Source organism: Pseudoliparis swirei, chromosome 23, assembly GCF_029220125.1.
Source record: "Pseudoliparis swirei isolate HS2019 ecotype Mariana Trench chromosome 23, NWPU_hadal_v1, whole genome shotgun sequence".
NCBI classification, from domain to species: Eukaryota; Metazoa; Chordata; class Actinopteri; order Perciformes; family Liparidae; genus Pseudoliparis; species Pseudoliparis swirei.
This window is the reverse complement of record NC_079410.1, coordinates 12,602,788-12,626,757: the sequence shown is the minus strand read 5'-3', so window position 1 is coordinate 12,626,757 and position 23,970 is coordinate 12,602,788. Positions and strand designations below refer to the sequence as shown.

Genomic DNA, 23,970 nt, shown 5'->3' with positions numbered 1-23,970 from the left:
ATCAAAGGTGTTGACGTTGTGAATCGTCTGTGTGCTTCGCTTCAGGAAGGGTATTAACCCCCCCCCCCCCCCCCGTCAGGGGGTGTAATTACTGGAAGCTGTGTGCGTTTTCAGTGCAGTAGAGCGCCGACTGCATATTGTGTCAGGATTTCGTCCTGAATATGTCAGCGTAAGCAACGCTGATCTGCCTGCGTGCAAGAATTGCCTTGACGGGTCGCAGGTTTCATTTATATTCATAACCTTTGCAAAACGAGTCATTCCAGCTATGATGCAACCGGAGGTTGCTCCACTCTAACGGTGGCCGGTGTCTGAACGGGCCTTTCCCACTGCGGGCATTGTCTTGGGTTACTTTAGGGACCTTTTTTTAATGGTTTGAGAATTGGCCGAGTGGATTTAGCCCTTTAGCTTGTGGAGGTGTTGTTCAGCCCTTTAACTGAACGTGGTACCTGTAAAGAACAACCGCAACTAACTGAACCAGTTTCAAAGAACTTAATTTGAGCTTAATGTGTACTGCAGGAACAGAATAAGGTCAGGCTGTTCTCAGGAGAAAGATTTCGTCCCTGTCTTTGCTTGATTTAACAACTTGGCTCTGTGGATTTGTGTAAGAGTTTAGGAGGATTTATACCACTGCAAGTGTGTAAGACCGTTCCTAATAATGTACGTTCCTAATAATGTACGCATCATTGACACACCTAGAATATTCCCCCACACGTGGAATCCCAACGAACTAACTTGTTGCTTTTGGCAGTGGGGAAGTAGTGTGCTCTGCTGGTTACTAAATGAGATACATCTGCACTGTGTGGGATCTTGCATTTAGCTGCAGGGAACGACTCCAACAAACGTCATTCATCTTTATGAACTATAATGTTAAAACGTATTAAAATGTATTCCAGTGCTTTGGGAATACTTATGTTGAGAAAGTATAACTATTCGTCTCTCTTAAACTAAAGACTAAAATACTATCCACATGCTCGAGGTAGGCCACCATTATGAAAGGGTATTGGACTCATGTGTCAACAAACACGGGAGCCATTTATTTTCATTGTGATTACTCTTTACACGCCAGTATGTGTGTATTTATTTACAGTTGTGTCAAAACAACCTTACCCCATAGCGGACTTCAGTCAATATCCCAAAGAAGGGTTCAGATTGGTCAAATCATTACAACTAAATATAACCCTCTCATCCATCAGTACTACTCTGCAGATGACAGGATTAATCCATGAATGTCAACCTACTTGTGTGTGTGTTCCCTTTCTGTCCCTGTAACTCACTCTGAAACAATTTATTCAAAACACCTGCTATCTGTTTTTGTCTTGACACGTAAAATCGAGAAGTGGATTTTGTGAGCAGTTCCACCTCCACACCGCGGGATATTCAGTCCTAATTGCCTCGCCTCGGTAGCACTCAGGAGGGGAAATCTGGCCTGAGAAAGTTACTGAGTCAGGCTCTTTCCTTGCACAACTATTACCGCCAAGGTGCACTTAAACCCTAATTGCTCCAGTGGAGCTCAGTGGTGATTGGCAGGAGAAGACTGAGCTGAACTGAGCAGCTCTAAGTGTGAATGGGTGTAATTGTGTGAATGTGAAGAAGGGTGTTCTTAAAAATAGGAGTGCTTAGATGGCTGCGTTGACCCTTTCCTTGTCAGACCTTCTGTCCACTCGGCACGATGCTGTGAAGGACCTGCCGCGCACCAGTAACTCAAACTTCTTTGTCACTTTCTCAGGTGTAAAACCTATAATGAAGAGGATTAGGCGTGTGAAACGAGAGGAAACGTGGACATCTTTTGATACAATCATCGGCATGCTGTGTTACATATTAAGCCACCATGTTCACGCGTGTCATTGTGTGTTCCCCTCCCCCCCTCCCACCAGTTTGTGGAGACCATCAGCAGTAAGCAGACCGAGCTGGACACCTTCATCGCCGAGGGATACAAGACAGCCTTGTCCGAGGAGCGTCGCAGGTACTGTTTCCTGGTGGACCGCCAGTGTGCCGTGGCCAAGAACAGCAGCGCCTACCATGGCAAGGTGAGTGTCACACGGCGAGCAGGAAGCTGCTTTTACCGCCGGGGGGACGATGAGGAGAGACATGAACGCAGTGGATTTAGAATAGATGAGGATGTTTTCAAGCAGACAGTTGTTTGGTTTCATATCTCAAGTGTTTCTATACGTCCACGGCGAGATAAGCAAAACATGCAAGTTCAATATTTAGCATTTTTTTAATTGAGAGTTTTCCACTCAAAATCGCTGCCTTCAGCAGGACTGCGTGGGTGGGTTTGGATCACATTTGATTGATTGTGATGACAACATTAGAAAACAACCCCTCAACCCCCCAATCGGAGGGAAATGTTGCAGAACTCTGATTGATGCATAGAAATTACATCACATTTTTCCACCCGCGCCTCGCCAGGTTAGAATTATTGGTCTCAAATCAAATCTTCCGTTTGAAATGAGCAGTGTGGAGTATTTCAGTAACTTTTGTTGAGATTGTAATCGCAGGATTCAGATATTTTTGCAGATATTTTCTGTTACCCAAGCCTCAGCCTTTTGCTTATTATAAAATTAATAATTATTATTATTATTATATATGTATTATTCAATCACAGTGTTAGTAAAAATACATAGTAAACACTAGCGACTTATTTTTCCCCTAGAGCAGCTGTCGTCGTGTCTTCAGCTTCTTTCAGCGTTGTTTCACCATTTGTGTCAGAATGGGGAAGATGTTCCTTCATTGGCTTATGTTGTGTCTTTTTATTATTTTTACTTTGCAGTGCATTGCGCTCTCACTGTCATCGTAGTGTTCATTACTTTTGATCTCTCAGCTAATGAGGAACACATTTTCTCTCCGTTGTGTGGCGCTTGTTAGGTAAATTTATATCTCTTTCTGCTATTGTGTTGATTCTAGCCGGCTACTCCCCGTCTGTCATCTGGGTTTTATTTGAAACTCACCCGCTGTAAACCCTTGTTCAGCCAAGAGAGCATACTAGGAGATATATAATTCAAAGTCGCATTAGCTTTGACCGCTCATCGGGGCCTCTTCATTTTAAATATTCATTAAGGCTGTAGACAACGCCCAGCTGACAGGCACATCTGAAGCTGTAATCCATCATTGCTCCTGTTCGGCTCATGAGAGACTTTAATAGGCTAAGGCATCAACATGCTGAATGAAGAGACAAAAACAGATTGAAATCATAGCTCAGTGCAACCAGAGTTGCAAACTGTTTGTCACCATTTTGTTTACAGCAGTCCTGCTTGTTGTTTTCACTTTGCTGCTGGCGTTTAAAGCAAAGAACCCTTTAGATCTGAACGGACCATCTCAAACCATCAGCGCTAATGGAGCGGAGGATTTAGTTGTGTTGGGCTTTTTGTGCATCTGTATGCGTGACAAATTCATGCCTAGCCATTCGCCAAGTTTGGGTGGGGTGTGGGGTGGTCATTAATCAGGATGGAGGTGTGTGTGGGAAGAGTTCACCTTCAGCAAACTGAAGAACCCTCTCCCAGAGGGTTCACAGTGTGTGTCTATGAGAGGGGAAAAGAGACGGTGAGAGCTACAAATGATCACATACAAAGGGACCAAACTGTCAGTGTCTTGTTCTGCGTGTGTTCTGTCGATTGTTATTTCTGTCCTTCAATTAAACTTTGTTTGGATGGTTGTGGAAAGAACAGCCGTGTCCACAGGCTGCAAGATGCCGCGTGGTTGTGTGTTCGTCCCACAGCATCACCCACGCAGCACATCGCTGTGCAAAGGGCAGCGGTCAAGGATACAGAGTGAAGATAAACCTTTGAGATCTGAATGTTTTTGCTTTTTCATTCTGATTCCCTATTTAATAATAGAGAACCGTTGAGCTTTTCTCCGGTCGCATTGCAACTCCATCAATACTATTTCAGGGCTCCTCGGTGGCGACTGTCGTGGCTGGAGGCCTCGCTTTGTTCTGGTTGTCCCATTCCTCTGAACCCAAAAGAGAGGAAATGTCTTCACATCAAGGATGGATTTATTATAATGTGGTGGTCCACGATAGAGGTCACTGTGCCCTAACGACACGTGTTTTTGGCCATAACTCAAGAATGAATATGCTAAATATGACAATTTCGCACACATTTCTGTAAAAATTATTTTGATCAGACATGGATGTAAACTGTTACTTTATTCAATTGCATTTGTATGACATACAAAACTATAACATGAATACTATGACATTTTGATTGCATTTTTATGACATACTATATGCAAATTTTTGGCATACTATACTAGGAAATTTGTGTGAACAATTTCATAATATAATTCACCATGACATTTTCATACTAACAATAAAAAAATCAAAAAGAATCTGACATATTGTCTGAAACGCTACCCAATAACCTTTTGACATTTATAATGACATGCTAAATCATCATTTGTATGGCCATACAAATGATGATTTTTTTAAATTACGTAATTAGCCGCAAGAGGCTGTAATTGAACCACAAAGGGGCTTTGTTAGACAGGATGTGAAAACTCACTGTAAATCCCAGCCTCGTGCAGCTTTATGGTTGATGAAACGGTTATGAGGCAAATTTGTATTTTGTGATAATGGGCTATACAAAATAAAAAGAAATTGAATTAAATTATTACATGGTTTATTACAAGGTTTATAAATTAAACAGTTTTATAAGATACAATACTGTATTGACAAACAATTAAATAAATGTAGTGATTCAGCAATATTTAGACCGGTTACAGAGGCTTTAAACTGCAACTTGGCTGGTTGGCCGAGGCATAAAACTCCAAGGCTGTAATTCAAAATGTGTTCTCCAATCTTTCTCCTCTACTTCCAGGGTAAAGACCTTCTGACTCAGAAGATCCCAGTTTGGCAACAGGCTTGCTCAGACCCCAACAAGCTGCCAGAGAGGGCCATGCTCCTGGCCCAGCAGATGGGCTCAACGGCCCTCGGGGGCACAAGCCCCCTGCATACCTCCAAATCTAACTTGGTCATCTCAGACCCGATCCCCGGGGCCCAGCCTCTCCCTGTGCCCCCAGAGCTGGCTGTTTTCATGGGCAGTGGCCTGGGACACCCCGCGGTGAGTTATGGGACACATTGGCTGATGGACGCTAACAAATTTAAGCCAGAGAAAATCCATACTGAAAATGTATAGCAATATATCCAGAATTGTTCCTTTTTGTTTTTGTTAAGAGAATGGAATTACATGACTATAATTACTTAAGTGTCCTCAGTGGTACCACTGTAAAGGAGCTAAGGGTTCTCGCCTAACGTGAGCTAGTCCACCTTTGGCCCTTCACGAATGTGCAAATCTGACAAATATTCATTTTTTCCCTTCATTTGAAAGATGCACTGAGGTTTATGGGCTATGTCTCTACATTTAATTTCATAACTTGGATACATTTTTACTATAATTTTTTTTTAAATCAACTCCAACGTTTTTATAGATAAGTTTATATGAATTCAACATATGTTAATCATGACATATTATCACTTATCATTTGAAATATTGTATGAGGTAATTGTTTAGTTTGTCTTTAGAGTGTTAGTTTATCACAGGCTAACATATTTTAACAACTTTACTAATTGATCCATATGTCTTCTTATTATATATGTTATTCCAGAGGCTGATTGGCCCTGATGGTGTTTCTATGGTAAATGGGACAACAGGTGTCCATGGAGAGGAATATTGGACGGATGGTAGTACTGTATCCGTGCCCCAAGTCAGGCCTTCATCCCCCCAGGCGCAGGGCCAGTCCCAGTCCCAGCCCCCCCAGAGGCAGGTCAGCGATGTCTACTCCAACACCCTCCCGGTCCGCAGGCCTGCTCCCACCAAGAATAAGAACCCCGTGGGTAAGATATCCAAACACTGCACGGATATAACAAGCACCAGCAGCACTGCAGCAAGAAAATCTCAAGCAGAATATGTGATTGAGCATCCAGCCCACTCCTATCAATTTTATTTGAAGGTACACTGAGGAGTATTTTAACATCTCATGAATAGTTTAAATTATAATAACATCATCACCTTCCTATGTCTGTGTTGAATCACAATGTTGGCCACTGGGATGAGAACTGCTGCTGCTCAGCGTCTCAAAGGAGGAGCAGGGAAGTTCATGCCACTGACCTCGGTCTCTGTCTGCTCACATGACAGGAGAGACACGAACCCTGCCCAGGTCCAGTTCCATGGCGGCGGGCCTGGAAAAGAACGGCCGTGCCCGTGTGCAGGCCATCTTCTCCCATGCTGCAGGTGACAACGGTACCCTGCTCAGTTTCTCTGAGGGAGATGTCATCACCCTGCTCGTGCCTGAGGCCCGCGATGGCTGGCACTATGGGGAAAATGAGAAGAACAAGATGTAAGTCCCGTGCTCATTCCCATCTGTATGAATCCACACTGTGAGATTGGATAGATCCTGGTCTGACGTGTTGGTAAAGGTAATGTAAAGTACAAGTCAACCAAGTGCTCCCTTTTCTCAGGCGTGGCTGGTTCCCGTTCTCCTACACGCGTGTGCTGCCTGAAAGCGACAGTGACAAGCTCAAAGTGAAGTATGGAGCATTCTCCCGTCAGAGACTGTGTCGCGTTAACGAGCCCCAACGACCCCAAGTCTGAAGCCGTGATGTTTTCTTGCCTTCCCAGCCTGCACCATGGGAAAAGTAGCAGTACGGGGAATTTGTTGGAGAATGATGCATCACTGCCCACACCTGACTACGGCCTGACTGCCCGACTGCTGGCACAGAGCCTCGCACAGACCCGCCCACGGCCCTACAGCACGGCAGGCTTTGCCCCACAGGTGGGTGCAATTTAGCACACGCAGTATCCGTTAACACACAACCACTTCTTCCTCTTGCTCACTTCATTTGTAGCCCTCATCTGCTTTAGTCTTGTGTTCTGCATCATTGGATACAAGTAATCCTACAGTGGCTGTAAAGGAGACCTTTGCTCAGTTTCCTGCTGCCGCCTAGTGTTTGTATGCAGGTACAGCAGGTAAATCAATTTAAAAAGTGTTACTTTTATCTTTTCAGCCTGCTATTGAGGATTATGACGCCCGCTTTGCCACGAGGTAAGTCCCTTTTCTGCCCTGCCTTTTAAGTATTGACTGATCTGAATTGTTTAACGTGGATAGATGCTTATTAGAGGAAGACACAAGAGCCAAACGCCTCAGCTGAATGACATCTCACCCGGGTTACTACATGCTGGAGTATTCAATGCATATCAATCAATGCAGTTTCCAAATTCAATGCTATATACACTTTCTTAGCAGGTTCAGAGTATGTTGTGCATACGTTTTTTTCCAAAGAGTCAGTATGGATCCTTAAAAGGACCTGGTTTTGCATTCTCGCATATTACAATGACCAGTTGCCAAACATGACAAATATTAGGGAGTAGTGACAAAGGAAGATCCTGCAAAAAAAACAATTAAAAAAAAAAAAGGAATTCATGTTGAGCAGAATGATATGCTTTCACTCTGCACTGCCTCTGGCAATTACAATTTAAAATGTCACATATTGTATCATCCTGAAGCACATTTGTTTTTAACCAGCTGCAAAGAGTATTCCATGATAAATAGTATTTAATCAATACTCCATATGGTTAATATGTGTGTAGGACACATAGACTCGAGTTCCACACAGTGTCTCGAACCATACAATCACCCATATTTACTCATTTTAAGATAAGCAGTATTAATTATGGTTTGCTGTAGAATATGTTTTCCATTATCACGTAAGTCTATAAGATGTCAGACAAATGAGACAAATTCAAATCAACCTTTTCAAGTTTCCCGTCTTGTCTGACCAACGGAACTCAAATATATACAATTTGCAATAATATAAAAAGGGAAAAGCAGAAGAGCTTCATGTGAGAAGTGCTTTTGCCAATTCACTCACAAATAAAGATTATCAACGAATTGGACATACGTGTTTTTGTTGATCGACTAATTGATTAATAGACTGATGATTTCTCGACTGTTATAATATAATTAGGCCCAAGCGATTTGATTTAGCTGTATCAGTAAAATACTCACCCCATGAGATGTATGCACAGTGTTTCCTTTGCACATTTTTTACGATGTCTTTTTTATCCTTTCCTCTTGCTTACTTAACTTTTTGTTTTAAATAGCTCTTTAAAGTAATGACTGCCGTCTAGCGGGGTCGGTGTCTCAGGCTGTAGTCCGAGTACTCTTCAAGCACAGTGTATTATCACTGTACTCCTATCAAATCCTTGCTGACTCAGGAGATTGTGTGAGGTTAGGATTAGGGATGATGCCTGTTTCTGTCCAGTCAGGGAGTACATCTTTGTGTACATGTATATAAGTGTGTGTGTGTCAGCCAGAGAGTGAGAAAAGCCTTACGTGCACTCGTATTAGTGTTTGGTGGCGTACATGTTGTGACGGTAGACATCACGCTGACCTCATCTCAATCATCACTGCTTGTCAGCCTGGGGCTTTGGGCACCGGTGTCGAGCTGTCCTACATACTCGTGTCTGCTCTGAATGTGGTTTTTTTCTGTATCGGTATTTTAAGACAACATTGTCCTGCAGGGTGTATTCACCCCAACAGACTAATCTAAAACGACATCCCTCCAGCTAAGGAGATGACTCGATTTTCTCATCAACCTTAACTTCTGGGGTAAATATTTACTAAAACCACTTAAAATAGGCCAAAAATATCAAACCGGCAAATTTATCTGTATTCAAAAACAAGTTGATGGGGGAATTTGAAGTCCAATCTTCCTGATCACGGCAGTGGTGTTTGGAGCTGGAGCTGTAGGTGGGGCGACACACGTTTCATGACCCCACCTCCACCTCTCCAAAACTCTACTCTGCCTCCTTGTGCCTGTCTTGTCTTTCTCCATTTCTCTCTGAGTGTGTCCGACCTGGCAAGCTTCCTTCTCTCTTTGTTCCACAGTGACAGTCCTGATGGCAAATTGATTTCGACTGTGTGAGAACAGACATAAAGACAGACACAGACAGCTGCGGATAGCACAGGGGCCTCTTCCTCCCCATCTTTCCCTCCTCTTAGCCTCCCTCCTGTCCACTTATCTCCACCTCTCCTGCTCTGCCTCCACACACACCCCTTCTCCAAGTGGAAGAGGCCAGTTTCATCCCTCCTTTCTGTCCTCTCTTCCTCCTCGGGTCCCTCCTTTCTTCCTTCCGTCCATCCCGGGTGCTGCTGCTGGTGATGTCGATGTGGACAGTAGCGGTTGGTGGGTGGAGGATTGCGTTGAGCGAGAGAGCCAGAGCGGGGCCTACCTGCTCGGCATGCAGCGCGATGGACTCTGAATACTCTATCTCTGATCACGGTCCACCATCACGGACCGATCTCTCAAGAGACTGCCTTGGCTACTGCTTGTCTTTCATGCATGTACATGGTTGTGTCATTCTGTCAGACTAAAGGACATGTTCATGTACTGTTCAAGTGCCGAAAGACTTCAACGTCGCTGTACTACAGCCACTGGCTGAATGGCCTTTTTTTAAGCACACGTGGGCCCAGTATTATCGAGTTCCCACCCAACACACACATGCTCGAAAAAAAAACCCCGCTTTGTTTCCAGTCAGGCTGTGCAGCAGATTACTATGTTTCTGTTCCGAGAGATCCCGTAGGTCGCACTGTGCTTCCTTGTGTCAGTCCTCGACTTGTTTTTCCGTCCAGAGGGTGTGTGTCATATTTGTCTTACTTTGCTTCTTTTTCTTTCTTCGATTAAACACATACTTTGTGTGCAATGGAGCACATTTTGAAATTGAGCTTTGAGAATATACAGAATATATATCTACATTATATAAATTGTTTCCCGTCAGTGAGCCAAGTTGCACTGTTTTATGAGCAGTGCAAAACGAGTCTTCATTTAAATTTACAATGAAACTTTCCACTCTCAGCCCCATTCTTGGCTGAATTTATTGCCAGAGTTGTTTAGTCCAAATGAAAATGCCTCTCTCCAATAATCTTTAGTATGGTCTTTTTTTCTGAAGCTATTGAGTTCGGAGGGATCTTCTGTTGAGTAATCTCATTAACAGCTGTTATTTAGTTTTTAGGTTGAATGACAACCACGGCTTCTTCAGCTCTGTGTTCTTTCGATGTAGTTTTTGATCTTTTTTATTTATTTTTTTATTCTCCTTGTTAAAAAAGAAAATTACAAAAAGCTATTTCCAGACACAATGAGAAACTACTGATTAGTTGAAGTGTTTATCTTATGCATGCTGTGGAGGGAAACCAGAAAATGTGATACTAAAAATTGACCTTGAATGTATGGTGACTTTTTACAAAGGTATTCTAAATAAAACATATCTCTATATATTAATAAACAGTTTGGTCTGACGAGAAATCTGTTATGTCAGTGACGCTGACATTTTCAGTTTTGTTTAACTTTTTTTCCCCTCATGTTTCAAAGTTATGGCTTTTAAATAATTTTATTTTTTCCCACATTAAATGTTAATGATGTAAAGAAGCAAGTGCCAAGAAGTTTGGCTTTTATGCTTAACAATTTACGAAAAAAATAACAATTGTCAACAAATTGGCCATTAATTTTTTCTTTTTTATCAATACTTGATCATTAGATTTCTCAACTGTTGACGAGTATAATTAGGCCCAAGCAATTTGATTGAGCTGTATCTGTAGAAATATCCACCTCTTAAGATGTATGCACAGTGTGTCCATTGAATATTTTTTACTATGTCTTTTTTGTTCTTTCCTCTTTGTTCTTGCTTAATTAACTTTTTTTTTTTAATAGCTCATTAAAGCAATGAATGCAGTCTAGCGGTATGGTGAACTTTTGTTTTTTTTCTTGTTTCAAAGTTATGGCTTGAAACAGGTTATTCTTCTTTTTTTCAACATTAAATGTTTAAATGAATTATTTTCTCAAAACTTCCACCCTTGCGTGAATCATTTCCGACCACAGCTGTGTCTCAGGCATGCAGTTTCATCCCTACTCCTCCCCCGTAACACTCATAGCATCTGTGGTGCTCTCTTTGTCGCTGTAAACAACAATATTTGGACAGATAGACTTTGGGTGCGTGTGCTGGTGTTGTCTCTGCAGTATGTGTTTTGTGAGTATATGAACTCTGCCTGCCTGCATATCTTCTTGTTGGTGTATTTTACCTTGTGTTTGAACTATATTTGGTTGAAATAATAATTTACACATTTTTATCGGACCCACCTGCCTGTTGATTGCATCGCATTTGCAGTAAAATGAATGTCCACTAAGGCGACCTAGGATTTGAAAAGAAGCATATATGTTTATATATATATATGGATGGCATGTTGAGCATGAAGTGTGTACTTCAGTTTCCATCCTTCATTTCAGTTATTATCCACCTATGGTATGTTCATCTTGCACCAGACTAACCAGCAGTGTTGTTACAAAATGTGACCCATGCATGATGTGAGCAAAGAGCCATTCAAACCCAAAGGTTCTCTTTACCTTCCAGTTTGGGACCAGAATTGTCCCAGTTCTGAGGGAACAGGACCTCCGTAAGTCACCAGCCTCCATCGCCTCTCAGCCAATCCCTTTACTCCTGCTCTCTGTCACTGCCTGGTTCTATCTCTCTCTCTCTTCCTCTCTCTCTCTCTCTTTCTTTCTCTCTCTTCCTCTCTCTCTCTGCTGTCATTGGCTGTCTGGCTGCAGTCGGATGCTGGGAATTACTGGTCTTTTCTGTCCTCTGGCCTGTGTGGATGTGGCAGCATTGGGTTCTGTCAGTCCAGCAGGCTTTGGGTTTTAAAAGAACTTCTATCTTTTATCTGCGTGTGTGTATAACACAGTTTCAGAAAACGAACTCTGCATGCATTCCTACTGTAAGCTGTGTTGTTCTTTTCCTCTCAGACCTTACCTGAGCTTTCTCATCACATGCTTGCTAAAACTCACAGTAGATACTGTAACTATTTGCTCAATGTACTGTAAGAAACCCATCTATGGGAAGGCAGATGTCTTTGGGTGTGGTTAGATATCGGGCCATGTATCTCTCTAAACTCTGTTCAACCTAACTGTCCTTGTGTCACCCCTCCTCTTCCCACAGCGACCGTTCCCTGGAGTTCTACCTCCAGCCCACCTTCCCTGATGACCGATCTGCTCCCATCTTCTACTAGCGGCCTGCTACCCCCTTTTGTCCATTAATGGGCCCTTTTTGAGGGAGAGAGGGGAAATGGCCAACATTGACACGTTTCAGTTGTATGATGTCATCGCAAGAGGGCCCAGTAGAGTGTTACATTACCAAGAAGTTTCTTTGATGTGGAAAATTTCCAGTTAATTCTCATGATATTTTTTGCAAACGCCTCCACAGACATTGAATTTCTCAGCCTGAACATTCAGTCGCATTCAATCGTGATAGTAGATGTTATTAGTTATTTAGATCATACCAGTTGTGGAAATACGGTATGGCTAATAGGTTTTACTAGTAATGCAGTCACATTATTATTTATCTGCATTTATACAATGGGATTTATTTTGTGCTTCAACACTGTACACTCTATATTTCATTTGAGGATTATTTGCATTAATGAGCAGTGGCAGGAACACATAGTTAGTTTTGATGCGTCTTGAGGGAAATACGACTGTGGACAACAGTTCAGTGCATCACTGTAATATGCACAGTGTGTTGATTGGATACTGCAACAAATAACTAGAATGGATCAGTTGGTAAGTAAACTATGATTCTGCTTTTGTTAAATAATATAATATAGTGATATATTTACTAGTTGTGATACAGTTACCCATTTTTTCAATGTGGGAACTGTGCCTTCTAATTCTTTTCTTTTATATATATATATATAAATAATGCTTCATGCAGCATCGACCAATCAATATGTAAACTGGTTTGAGGGCTTATGCATTTAGCTCAATTTGTGTTTTTATATTCCTAAAAATATAATTGGGATGATTTCCCTTCTTGTTTTGCTTGTAATATCAGGATGTTTGCTTGGCAAGCTCCTCCGGCACAGTGCGACGTCACTGAAATCCAATACTATTTTTGCTATTCTTTCCTTGTCTTTAGATTTCAGTAATGTCTAAGCTGCCAGATATCCAAGAGATGAAATACAGTGCATACATAATGGGTCTTTTAAAAAATATATTTAGCTTTGAGGGAGTGGTAGCTTATCAGATAAGGTACAGTATTATCGTAGCTTTTGATTGTTCATTCTCAGTATTATACACTCATCTGGGAGAAAAGCTTAGATCCGAGGCATTTAGTTAGAGTAATGTGCGGGGATATAAGTGGAGCTGTATGCAATTTAAAAAATATATATATATAATAATAATAATACTCTTTGGTTGTGTGAAGATGTTAAAATGCCTCTTAGACTGCATGAAATCAAGTTCCGTCATGAAAAGTACATTTTCCATGGATGAGTCCTTTACACTGAGTGATATGATCAGGCTTTTATTACAAAGCTCATTTGGGCAGCAAGTTTCAAATCATTTTTCTTTTTTAACTTTTATATAGTTTTCATTGTGTCCATTTCTCACTTTTGTCCCGTTTGTATTATATCCGTACTGTACAGAAAGTGCATATAAATTATCTTGTCCAAAATAAAACCAAATGGGCAGAAACTTCATACTCTTTTTATGCGTTGTGTTTTCATGTGGTGTTATCGGAAATTGCACTTCTTCAACATCAATGCAGATAAACGTATCACAGACACGCAAAGGGAAAAAGTATTTGGATTTATTTGTTTGGGATAGTACAATAGCAATGAGTGACAGGGAATGGAACAGCAATGATGTTACTACCGGTGCACAGCAAACCCACCTCACCTTCTCCAAAGGTGTCTGCCACTTTAGCCAATAGGCCTTGTAATATCTCCGGCAAATTTTAGAGATCGTCATCCTGGATTGCATCTTTTTCAAATCGTACAAAAATACAAGCAAAGTGTTCTCTTTTTGCCGAAATTCGAAGGCAAGGTGAGAGGAAACTGAATTGGCACTTTGAGCTACAGAAGGAGGGAGGAGGGGAGGGAGCCGTCGATACAGCAGTAGTAATTCAAGTCAAGCTACCTGCGACGTGTTGAGAGAACATTCGTACAATATGTCATATTTAGAGTGTCGTCTTTTCTTCTTTTTTTGTTACACCTCAGATCCAGGCATTCAACACAAATCTAATAGAATACGTTATGTACGACACTATGGACAATACATAGATTCTGAAAAAAATGCATGAAGTAGACATTCAAAATAAATGGCATATGGACAGTTCACTGACTTGGTTGTGTTGAAACACCCCTCTATCCCTTTGGTGTCACGTTTGCTGATGAAATGTCACATAAACAAAGCTAATATGCCACAAATAAAGTGAAACTGTGGCTGGCACTGGACACATAAGGAACCTCACATGTTTAGATATTTTCATTCCAGGATAGGGGGATGAATAGAGCCAACATTTATATAATAAAGGACCCAGTTTGGCTATACAAAGTGCTTCAGACAGATATGGTAACTCTAGACATATACTGTAGGTGTGATTGTTGGTGATAATTAGAGTGACAACAACCTGCATCATATTTCCATTAACAAAGCGTAGCGAATCCACCATCAATATGATTTGGATATGATTTGGATCAAGGGACAAAATAAGTTCCAGCACCTCCATCTTCAAACTCCATCCCCACCACCCACGGCTGTTTATAAAGTCTAGTTTTATGCAACAAGTATCGAGCATTGTTCTCTGGCACCAACAATAAGACAAACAGTCTTTAAAAATGTTATTCACCTTATATTTTCTTTTATGTTCTTAGAAATTAACTAAATTATCTGTAGAAATCCAAATATACTGTATGTTGAACTAATACTTGTGTGTTTTAATTCTGCAAACAATATGATCTGAACTTTATCCACTCGCTTGGTTGTCTCAGGTTGCTGCACCAGCAGCTATCCCTTTAATAAAATTAAAAAGGTGCAAATAATCAAGGGGGTTTCACTAAAATATGAGGCTCTGTCTCATAAAAGGTCACTAGGCTCAGATGCTCCAAATGTTTAAAAAAAATAAAACTCTGTAAAACATTAAAATATAATACTGCTACTTTTCTGTGTTGAGAAGGACCAGGACTCATCCGGTCACGACCATGGGGGCAATCAATCTTTTGGGTCATCTTCTCCATTACCTGTTAGAAATCAATGATTGGAATTATGTATGGCAGCTTTCATTGCAATATAAAATTATTTTAAATGCTGTATTTCTTCACTCTAAAAAATGAAACTATGCACACAATTCTTAAAACTTGATATCAACACTGCTAAACTCAAAGAAAAATTGTATTGCTTTCACTACAATATCAATTCTAAATCAACCGGGACTGGTTTAGGATTATTATTGTTATTGTGCATTTGTCTCTTTTTAGCAAATGTGATATATGCAACATATGACTAAAGGGTAGAGCAGGGAAGAGCCTGTATCCATAGCTCTTGTGTATAGATGGAGTTAAGAGAATAAATATAATTTGGTTCCAACATTATACAACAAACCCAACTGTGTATGAAAGACAGTTAATCCAGACCTGTAGCTGAGCCCATGTGGGGGTCGGACACATGTGTGATAGAGAACCGGGAGACCCTGAAACGGTTAAGTGCTACAGCTGCAGGTTTTGGAGCCTCGGGACGGTTGGAGGGGGGTGTGGGTGAGGACGGGGGCTCGAGGATGGTGTCCGGGGAGGACGGATGAGGCTCTAACAAGACTTCATCTTCCCATTCAGAAGCCCCACCTGAATGCACACAGACACGTCACAATTGCAGATTACATCTCCAAGGATAACTGCATAGCTTTCCTTCACCAACTCACCCTTCTCTGAGTTGTTGCCATCTGTTTCTTCAGAAACACAGAATGGTTCACAGGACCGAACTTCAAGTCCGGGGTCGGGTTGCAGCTCGCGGTCGGTGTTTTTTTCTCCCGAAGATCCCTCTCCATTGGACTCTGTTCCAGTGGAGAAGGCGTAATCGGCCAACTCTCCCGTAGGGCTCTCCTAGAAGACATCAGCGTAAATATCCCCCTCATTCTCGTAAATAAATAAGTAAATAGGCAAAACACCTAAAACGTTGTCATACCTGGTCAAAAAGGAACACCGTGACGTCATCAAAAAAGGACACCGCTTTTTTCTTCCCCTCCAACTCGTCACAGAAGCTCTGGGTGAACATGGGCATCTTCAGGAGACTGCGGAGGTGACTCGCCCGGCTGCAGTCGCTCACCACCACTGGCACCGGGGTGAAATCCTCCTCACTCTCCTCACTCTCCTCACTGTCGTCGTCTTGGATGTTATAAGTCCTCAACTCTTCGTCAGACTCGCTGTCGTCTGAATCATCTTCATCCTCCGCCTCTTCCAGCGGCGCTCTCACGTCTTCTCCGCACAGCTCCAACAGTGACGAGGAAGAGGAGAGTTCCACAGGACCGTTAGATTGCTCACATAAGCTCTCCTCGCATTGCCCGGCGTCTATGTCCTCAAAATCGTCCTTGTTTACTCCCACGCCCTCCTTTCTGTCCTCCGTCTCTTCCTTGACGTGATTCAATCCGGGCAGCTCTTCCTCTGTGGATCCATCACCACTTTCATTTTTGTTGGGGGCCTCATCTGTGTAGTCGGATATGGTGGAGTCAGAATGCGGAGACTGGACGGGAGAATAATCGTCTGCTCTGCTGTTCCCCTCATCGTGGTTCCCTGAGGCCTCCTGGGCCGTGGAAGAGGCCTCGGAGCCGATGGTGGAGCTGAGCTGTGAGGAAGGCTCCGTCTCCAACCCGAGGTCATCATCAGCAGGGCCAGCCTCTCGAGTCAGGCAGCCACCCATCTCTGGAGGAAACGGTGACAGCATGGACATCCCAGGGGTGGGGAGGGGATGGGTCACCCCAACACACCTTTTGATGTGCGTCAGGTTTGTAAAATGTTTGTCGTTTAATTGTCTTTTCACAATTGCATCATCTTTGATAGAGATACAGTCCTCAGCAGGACAGTCAGTCGGACCTAAAAAGAAGGTACCGCCTTCCTCTTGAGGGCTCCTCTCATTTTCAGCGTCATAGTCTGAGAAATAGGCTGAATCCCTGGATGCGTTCTTGTCAGTCAGGCTCTTTAACTTTTGCACTGAGGTGCTTGTGGAAGTGCAGACCACTTGTCCCAAACCCGCCTGCAGGACTAGTTCTGGTTCTCCCCCCAGCCTCGGGCTCCTCTCACCACCCCGAGGATCTCCAAGCTCTTTGAAGAAAAACTCTGGGGATTCATTGTTCTCTGTGTCATAGCCACTGTCCAGGGATTTGGGCAGGACAGGGGTGTTGAAGGGATCGGGGCTGAAGGCTTGATGACGGGGGCTTGCCATGGATGAGGACAGGTTGAGGTCGTCCACGGAGTCAGGAGGAGTGCCCTCTGGATGCTTTAGTGGGCTGAGCGCTTCCTCCTCCATCTCAGCATAGTCCAGGTTGAAGTCGGCAAAGATCCCCGACATAATATCGGTGATGTCATCGTCGTCATCCTCACTAAAGTCCCCAAGCTCAACCAGGTTAATGCTGGAGTCTCTGACCCCCACTCCACTGTCCAACGCTCTGCTGCTCTCTGATGTATCTGGATAGTTTAGCCTCTTGTCTCCAAGACCAACCGGGAGTCCTGTTGAAACTCCCTCCCACGTGTGACCTTGCTGCTTGTCTGACCTTGCTGCTGTCTGACCACTCTGAGCCTCCTTGAAAGAGGATGGAGACTTTATATAACTTGCCTCAGGTATCATCTTAGGCTTCGAGTACAGTCTTTCTCCCTTCAGCATGAACTGCTTTTCATATTGTCCCTCCATTTCTCGACACTCTGTACTTCTGTCGTTAATACTTGAGCTGGAAAAGGAATATATACTTCTTAGATGTTCTGCAGTTGAGTTATGTTCTGCTTGAGTGGCAGCTTCCTCTTTTTCTTTGTGACATAAATCAATGTATGAATCTAATTCACTGGGCTTGCTAGCAGCGTAACAACCAGAGTCTCCTCCTTCAGCCTCCAATGTTCCACAAAACCTGGAGCCGTGGAAGCTTCTGGTGGTGGCCTTGGTTAAAGACCATAATTCTGCTGTGTTAGAGTGAGCCGTGTATTGAAGGTCCAGATAGCTGTCATGCCCATTGCCTGTCTGCCGGCCGTCAAAGCTCAGGCTATTGTTGTTGGCTGAATGGTTTGAGGTCCAGTTTGTGGCCTCCCCTTCAGAGAAAAGGTCATCCTCAATGTCGCCACCTCTCTGCTGGCCCACCAGCAGACCGCCGTCGGTCCCGACATCAATGCTGATGTGGTTAACAATGGGTAGTGTCTTTCTGGGGGGACCCATCGTATTAAGGCAGCTTTCGTTCACCGTGCTCCGGCCTGAGCCTGCTTCAAGGTAGGGGTCACAGAAGCCCAAACTCGGGCTGCTGACTGCTTGCGATAAACTGCGAGGGTTTTCTAAACGCCCAACTGGACGGACAAGGTTTGATCTGGACTCTGGTGAGGCATCCAGTGGAGACAGACAGGATTGGAGGGGCTTGTATGCTGATGATTGTTCACAGTAGATGTTGTGGTCTTGACTCGATGAGAAGCAGTTGTGCGAGTGGCCGAGCTTCACGGGGCTGGTGCTGGATGACTGTCTCAGCAGTGGCTCCATGTTGAGTTGGACAGTGGGGCTTGAATCAGAGTCGTAGGCAGAAGATTTGTTGTGGTCGGTTGACCAGTAAGCACTGGGCTGTGCCATGGATTGACCAGACCGACTCTCAGAGGACAACCTGCTGCTGCTGTCATCCAAGTTAATGTTACACTCCATTGGTTCCTCTATGCGAATGTAATACTGGCTGCTGACCGAGGGGCTGTGGGCACTCGACACTGGGAGCACACCCGGGTGTTCAGGTTCATAATAGGAAGGGGATATGCCTGATGTCAGGCTGTCAGTCTGGCAGCCCCCCGAGGAGCGTCCTTTCCTCGAGTAGAAGATATCCTGGTAATATGGGTTCCCCTGGCCCAGTGCCCCGCTGGTGGAGGAGGAGCAGTACGGCTGCTCGGCTCGGGCCTGCTCCCATTTGTACTCAAAGTTGAGACCGTGGCTGGTCTCTGTGACGGTCAGCAGGTCATCCCCCGTGTCAGAGTGGAAGCTGTCGGAGAAGTGCTCCAGGAGGGGGAAGGAGGACGAGGCGGAGGAGGCCAGCTCCACTGTCTGAGGTCGCTCTGGACTGGGGATGTCAGCTGAGGCAGGTGTGGGGGTCAGGACTAGGGCTGTGGATGCAGCTGTGTGGGAGGTGCTGCTGAACAGGTTGGGTCTCAAGGCATTCCAACGTTGTTCAAAGTCTTCCTCAGCCTCACTCGAGCCTTTGGCACACAGGTATGTGACCAGAAGATGGACTTCCTCACTGCTGGGTCTCAGCTCCGGCTGCAGCCAGCAGAACTGCATCACCTCATGCCTGGAACGAGGGAGAAGAACACAAGCAGGGGGCAAAAGAGATTAAATGTTGTCATTGTGTTACTGCTCTTTACGTATGCATATGAGTTAGCGAAGAAGATGTTGTTAATATCTCTAGTTTTTTTATATAGATTATATGAAGAAGGTGCAGTGCAGACGCTGACATTAAAAGATGTTTACTTTCCTCCTTGGGGCCTTCCCAGTGGAGCGCATTTAATTTGGTCAAACAATTTAGAAAATCCATAAATAAGAACAATATTTGGCCGGCTTCCCAGGTCAAGATGAATGAGGTGATTTTCCTGCGGTCGACGCCGAGGGGAATCATAAGGAATAGGGGAAAGTATTGATCAACTGCCCTTGCTAGCAGAGAGAAATATTGCTTCGGTCGACGGGTGAACCACTTAAAGCACAACCCCATTTAAAAAACAAGACGCATTGACGTGTTTAATATTAATTGGTGAGCAAGACCTGAAGGCTTTGTAATGTCTAAAATGTGTGCGGTATCAAGACATATAAGAGTCACCGTGTGCATACATGTGTCTCCCCGAGTGTGTGGTCATGCTACTAAGTTTTGGTTTTCAAGGGAATTATTTATAAAACAGTTCTTGAGTTATAAATGTAATTAAAAACGTATTAATATGGAAGATGTATGTGGTAGTATATATAAATATATATATATATTTTTTGTATTCTTTTTTTAAATTTATTTTCTTCTTTATTTTATATTAATTTTCTGATTTATTTTGATCTCAATTTAGGATAGGAATTTAAAAGCATTGTTTTGCTTCTACCTATACGTTTTCAGTCTTTCTCTATTGTATATTATATAGGATATTATTGTATTGTATTTGATTTGATTGACTGAATGAAAAATACAAACAAACAAACAAACAAAGTCTCACCAGCGCTCAGCCAGGGGGAATTGGAGCAGGGGTTTGGGTAGTTTGAGCTGCTGCTCCTTCACAGCATAGGTCAGCACCTGTCTGTCCGAGTAGTGTCTGTACGGCTGGTTGCCCAGCTCAAACAGCTCCCACACCGTCACCCCCAATGACCTGGGACGAGCAAAGAAATCATCAAGTGCACTCCCTCATATCTCAGATGTGGCCATGTTCCAAACAAGCTGTAGCCGTCTTGATGTTTTATGGCACAAGTATAGGTGTGCTTCGTGCATATTTTCCAGGGGTTTCACAATAAAAGCACAGGTCATTACAGGAAAGCATCATAAGCGGAACATCCAAAGTAACATTCTAACAATATAATATGCATTGATTTAAAGTCCGAGTTTTTCATTCAAATTATTATATACAGAAGAAAAAAAATCGTTGTTAAACCATTTCTATATTATGATAAAAGATGATGATGATGCTACTGTTATCTTTATCTTTAAGTTATTAAACTTGAAATAATTGTTCCTGTTTGTCACTCTCACCATATGTTGCTGGATTTAGTTTGGTCAACTACCAGCAGGTTTCCGTGGACTTCGTCTATGAGCTCGGGTGCAATCCAGCGCAGGGGCACCCACATCTGGTCTTGTGTTACATAATAGTCATCCTATAAAACAACAACAACAGAAAACACTGATGAAAAGGTAAAAAGCAGTCAATAAGAATGAGATCATCAAAAGACAGTCTGACCTTGTATCGGCTGTGAGAAAGGCCGTAGTCTCCGATCTTAACTGACATTTCTGAAGTTAGCAGGCAGTTTCTCAAGGCCAAGTCACTGTCAAAACAAAACAAACTATCATCGTATAAGGTACAACACAGCTACATAAACATACACATATGTGTGCATCTTATTCAAAGACCCTGAAAAAGGTAGAACAGTTTAAGATTATTTTAATGTGTGGTCTTTAGCTTTCTCTCTGAACATCACACTGGTTTTTAGTGGGCGGGGCTTCGTTAGAAAACATATTGTTGATGAATATCTCCAATGAATATCTCACAGCATTATGATTGTTACATTATTATGTAGCCACAGTATTATTCCTCATTAAATGTGTTCATGTGATATACCTGACGATGTAAAGAACCAGACGAAACCAAGTCACTTTGTTTAATCTCACCTCCTCCACAAACAGTGAGCTCTTCCGTCTGGGAGCCACTGATTGGTTGCTATGGCAGCCACCACAGGCTGAGCGAGAAAGAAAGGGGCACGCCCCCAGCAACAAAATCACTGATGCTGGAGTTTGTGACAACTACTCAGGCAGCACCAGGATGCTGTTGCAGGGAGAGACCAGCAGGGGGTGCACAGAGCATTTGGGTTCCTTTCCAGGGCATTCACATTCAAGTTACAGACAGACAGACTGACGTACTGCACCTGTGTATGAAGTTGTATTTGTGGAGTTGCAGAAGCCCTGAGGCAATGTCACATGCCATACGCTGAAGGATCAAAGGGTCAGGAGTCTCCGAGTCGGCCACCCGGCAGCTGCGCAGATAGCTCTTCAGATCACCCTGAGAGGAGAGAGGAAATGAGGTTTGAAGCTGCTCGGACTATTTATGAGTTATCCAAACAAAAAATGTACCGAGAAAGAAAATAATGAATGTGATCGTTAAAATGTGTCTCACCAGAGGACAATACTCCATAACCAGCAGATAAGGAGTGACCTCTGAGCACTGAGCCAGGTAGGGCAGGAGGGCGGGGTGCTGGAGGGTTCTGGTGGAGCAAACAGGATTTGAGTCTGGATGAACACACACAGACTGTACATACAATAAATACATGATCAAAGTTGTTTTATTACTACGTCGTTCTACTCGTGCGCTAAAGGGATGTGCTGAGCGGTTGCTGATGTTTCAGTGAACTGACCGGTACGGCTGCGCCTCCTCCAGGAACTGCATCTGATCCTGGACACTGGCACTGGCGTTCAGCTCCTTTACAACCACCTGGGTGGTGCTGAGGCCCGCATTGACCTCACCCAGCAGAACCTGGGAAGTACAAAAGTACTTTGTTACCAAACTCTAGCACTGCAGACTGTGATTTACCAGACAGCATCACTATGGCGTTATACAGTGAGAACAAATAACCCAAATAAGATATGGGTCATGAGAAAATCTAAGAGGTGTAACAGCAGCATGTCCTGTACAGTAAATTATGAGGCATTTACTGTGACCGTGAATTTCAACTCCTCGCCTTCACACAAGTGCCAAAGATTAGCTTTGCTAGGATGAGATCATCATCATCATCATATTACCATTGCATTCCTCACAGAGTACAACACATTGGGGTACAGTTAACACAGTAAGAGTACAGTAAAAAAAGCAAGTGATAATTAGTACAAAGTTAGTGTCTATGGACACCAACAACAAATGTGTGTATGTTTTAGGAACAACATTAAAAAAAAACCTTGCTTCACCTTGCCAAACCAGCCATGTCCAATCTCTTTGAGATAGAGGAGACTATGGCGGCCAAGGTCTGAGGATTTCAGCAGCTGGACTGGAAAGGAACAATGAGAAAGACACAGGATTACTTTTAGACAGGAAACAAGGAAAGTGTTGTAGTTGGAAAGGAGAAAAGAAAGATTTTCAATGAGTAAAGTCACTAAAACTAAAGCTGAAGGTCACAGAGAAAAAATACTAATTCCTCTCAGCCCAAAAACAAATGTACATTTTCCTAAATGAAACATGTACTGAAGAAGGCAGATTGCAGATGAACCCAACTTTACAGCTAGGTTAAATAAATATCGACAAGAACAAGGAAACATTTTGTGTGCAAATTAAAATACCTCCATGGATCCTCATATATCAAGAGCGGAGATGATGATGATGATGGCGGCCAGCCGCTCTGAGCATCGAGACCAGGGACTGGGTCGGAGTCCCAGGCAGGGATGAAGTACTGGTTCGGAGAGTGAGAACCCAGAGCCTGTGGCCTCGGCTCCAACCCCAGGCATCTTAGCCTCATTGTGTGTATAAAAAAGCCCACGGCCGCAGTGTGTGTGAGAGAGCCTCGGCAGGATTGAACCCTCCGAGCCCTCGCACAGCTGAACAAGCTCGCCGCGCCGCCTCTCCCAGTCTGCACCGAATTCATCCTCCAACTGGGACATACAAAAACACACATCCTGTACTGTCCTCGTCTGGAGCTCTCCAGCTGTCGAGCGAACAAGGAAATCCTGGACTCCCATACGGACTGCGTTTAAAAGTACAGTAAGCTGAGCCGGATAGAAGCGCGGCGCGGCGTGGAGTCAGTGGGCCAATCTGCAGCCGGTGGAGGACTTCTGCTCTGAGCGCTGAGATCTGCCGGTCATGTATCACGCCTGATGTGACCGTCACGCATGTCGGTAGTGTGCCGACTGGCGCGCCAGCTCTCTGCGCAGCTTCAAGACACCCGGTGGTGACATAAGGCCCACATAATGGCCCCCTGTCACCCTGGACAGCAGCATTCCTCAGCCAAACGGGAAACAAACACTGCTCTGTCAGAGGCAGAAAAGACCTCTGTCATACACCCTCACCCCCCCGATCTCAAGCCTCCCCTCCCCGCTCTCAGGCCCTGGTGCATGCCACCACCCTTCCCCTGTCTCTCCTCAGTGTGTCACAGACCCCTCACTGTATTCCACCCATAATGCCAGTCCTCCACTGGTGCGTTCCATGGAGGTTTTAGCCCGGCCTTATGCTCACCCACTGGCCAGCCGGCCTAAATCAGGGCCATTG

General features: G+C 43.7%; 2 protein-coding genes across 7 annotated transcripts in view; one reads left to right on the top strand and one right to left on the bottom strand.

The window, feature by feature from the left end:
- baiap2a (BAR/IMD domain containing adaptor protein 2a) overlaps window positions 1–13,521 on the top strand; it is a 54,393-nt gene extending 40,872 nt beyond the window's left edge. For 2 of the 6 annotated variants that reach the window (XM_056408133.1, XM_056408137.1), the window contains 8 exons: window positions 1,875–2,027; window positions 4,815–5,057; window positions 5,602–5,830; window positions 6,132–6,333; window positions 6,455–6,523; window positions 6,615–6,768; window positions 7,001–7,038; window positions 11,985–13,521. In XM_056408133.1, coding sequence (XP_056264108.1) covers window positions 1,875–2,027; window positions 4,815–5,057; window positions 5,602–5,830; window positions 6,132–6,333; window positions 6,455–6,523; window positions 6,615–6,768; window positions 7,001–7,038; window positions 11,985–12,054 — 1,158 coding nt within the window. In that variant the 3' untranslated portion in view covers window positions 12,055–13,521. Of the gene's footprint in view, window positions 1–1,874; window positions 2,028–4,814; window positions 5,058–5,601; window positions 5,831–6,131; window positions 6,334–6,454; window positions 6,524–6,614; window positions 6,769–7,000; window positions 7,039–9,172; window positions 10,843–11,399; window positions 11,443–11,984 lie in introns of those variants that run through there. The other 4 variants (XM_056408135.1, XM_056408134.1, XM_056408136.1 and 1 more) reach the window with 4 other exon arrangements.
- Window positions 13,522–13,615: 94 nt separating this feature from the next.
- Window positions 13,616–23,332, bottom strand: aatka (apoptosis-associated tyrosine kinase a). The gene is made up of 12 exons (XM_056408048.1): window positions 23,049–23,332; window positions 22,680–22,759; window positions 22,133–22,251; window positions 21,895–21,982; window positions 21,647–21,780; window positions 20,965–21,049; window positions 20,760–20,881; window positions 20,233–20,382; window positions 16,001–19,331; window positions 15,738–15,918; window positions 15,457–15,660; window positions 13,616–15,063 (listed from the first exon to the last, which is right to left on the bottom strand). The coding sequence occupies exons 1-12, from the start codon at window positions 23,062–23,064 to the stop codon at window positions 15,035–15,037; spliced, it is 4,539 nt and encodes a 1,512-aa protein (XP_056264023.1). The 5' UTR covers window positions 23,065–23,332; the 3' UTR covers window positions 13,616–15,034.
- Between the last annotated feature and the right edge of the window lie 638 nt (window positions 23,333–23,970).

Excerpts from the sequence above, each read along its gene's own strand:
- aatka (XM_056408048.1), bottom strand. Across the intron at positions 21,781-21,894 it reads TTATGGAGTATTGTCCTCTG|GGTGATCTGAAGAGCTATCT; the intron begins GTGAGACACATT and ends CTCTCCTCTCAG. Across the intron at positions 21,050-21,646 it reads AAATACAACTTCATACACAG|TGACTTGGCCTTGAGAAACT; the intron begins GTGCAGTACGTC and ends TTGTTTTGACAG.